Source organism: Nematolebias whitei, chromosome 4, assembly GCF_014905685.2.
Source record: "Nematolebias whitei isolate Nwh7 chromosome 4, NemWhi1, whole genome shotgun sequence".
Taxonomy (NCBI): Eukaryota; Metazoa; Chordata; class Actinopteri; order Cyprinodontiformes; family Rivulidae; genus Nematolebias; species Nematolebias whitei.
Genome location: NC_056501.1, coordinates 51890526 through 51892491, shown reverse-complemented (window position 1 = coordinate 51892491; position 1966 = coordinate 51890526). Strand labels below are relative to the sequence as shown.

The 1966-nt window shown below is 45.1% G+C and overlaps 1 protein-coding gene across 1 annotated transcript in view; it reads left to right on the top strand.

The window, feature by feature from the left end:
• Positions 1-1966, top strand: part of pigg (phosphatidylinositol glycan anchor biosynthesis class G) — a 240944-nt gene that overhangs the window by 185343 nt on the left and 53635 nt on the right. The window contains exons 11-12 of the mRNA XM_037675119.1: positions 1380-1765; positions 1821-1962. Coding sequence (XP_037531047.1) covers positions 1380-1765; positions 1821-1962 — 528 coding nt within the window. The remainder of the gene's footprint in view (positions 1-1379; positions 1766-1820; positions 1963-1966) is intronic.

Genomic DNA, 1966 nt, shown 5'->3' with positions numbered 1-1966 from the left:
ATCTGTTCCAAGTCATCTAATTTTTCTTCAAGTTCCATTATTTTTTTATCCTTGAGATTTATTTGTAGTTTTAATTGTTTCACTTCCTCAAACAACCCAATCAGAAGTTTCTGCTGGGATGTTAAATTTGCGAGTTCAGCACTCATGAAGCTCAAGGATTTTTTTATCTCCTCAATATCGATAATGATCGATCATACTGATTTTGGTGCACTTTGGCTCAAATGTGTGCAATTTAGAGCCAAACGTATCATTGTAATCATCATCTACACCCTCAGAGTGAACATGTTCTACTGCTGGAGACACCATCAGCCAGGAGCAGCTTGTTTGTGTCCAGAGAAAGCAGACATGTTGATTTTTCTGAAGAAAAACTGTTCAGTGAAAAGGTCCTCAGTGTGTAGCAGTGAACATTAGACACTGACATGTCACTGGTTTGTAACTGGTCTTTTGACCTGGAAATTATTTGTTTGTTTTTATGCAAGAAAACTGCTTGGAATAAAAAAATACCAAAGTTATAAAATAAAACTCTCAATTTGTACTGTAATGTGTAACGTAATTGGTACCGAAAAAAGAACCGTCCAGGAACCGACACCGAAGTGAAGGTACCGACACTGGTACCGATACCGATTTTTTTTAGAAAGGTACCCAGCCCTAACAGTAAATCTGGTGCAGATCCTATAACTGTAAGAATATTGTAGGGGGTGCTGTGAGCTTGGTGGATAATGATTGATCATACTGATTTTGGTGCACCTTGGCTCAAATGTGTGCAATTTAGAGCCAAACATATTGTAGCGGCGTCACTTCTTTATTCAGCACACCGCTACGCCCACATTCTCCAGCAAAAACAGTTTGCGCTTTAAAGCAACTCAGACCAACTTGTTAAATGTCTTCTAACACAGGATCATCCTGATTAGGTCAAGAGTGTCAGAGAGAGAGCTTTCCAAGTAAAAACAAGTGACTTCCTGTTCTGAGGAGGCAGGGCTTTGATGACCACAGAATATGACAACAGTGGATCGTCAGGCATCTAACAGGGATGAGTCATGCCAAGTTTGGTGCAATTCGGTCTTTCAATGTGAAAGTTATAGCGTTTGGAAATTTATGGAGTGAAACACAACTTTGAGGCCTGGCCACGCCCCTTTAACATATACAAAAACATAAGCTTTTGATAAGTTTTACTCCTCAATGTGTTAAGGGCATATTAACCAAGTCTGAAGGCAATCTATCAAAATACCTAGGAGTTCGTTAAAATTCGTCATTAGAAACGCCCAAAAATGACCCATTGACCCAAAATGGCCGACTTCCTGTTGAGTTAAGGTTAATGCAGAGGTTATTTTGAAATTTGACAACGCTTTGCTGCTCGACAACGCTTCGGAGTTCGACAGCGCATCGCTGCTATACAACGCTCCGCTGCTCAACAACGCTTCGGAGTTCGACAGCGCTTCGCTGCTCGACAACGCTTCGGAGTTCGACAGCACTTCGCTGCTTGACAACGCTTCGCAGTTCGACAACGCTTCGCTGCTCGACAACGCTTCGCTGCTCAACAACGCTTCGCTGCTCGACAACGCTTCGCTGCTCGACAACGCTTCGGAGTTCGACAGCGCTTTGCTGCTCGATAACACTTCGCAGTTCGACAACGCTTCGCTGCTCGACAACGCTTCGCAGTTCAACAGTGCTTCGCTGCTCGACAGCGCTTCACTGCTCGAAAACGCTTCGTTGCTCGACAGCGCTTCGCTGCTCGACAACGCTTCGCTGCTCGACAACGCTTCGAGTTCGATAGCGCTTCGCTGCTCGACAGTGCTTCGATGCTTGACAGCGCTTCGCAGTTCGACAACGCTTCACTGCACGACAACGCTTCGAGTTTGACAGCGCTTCGCTGCTCGACAGCGCTTCGCAGTTCGACAACGCTTCACTGCTCGACAGAGCTTCGCTGCTCGACAACGCTTCGCTGCTCGACAACGCTTCGGAGTTC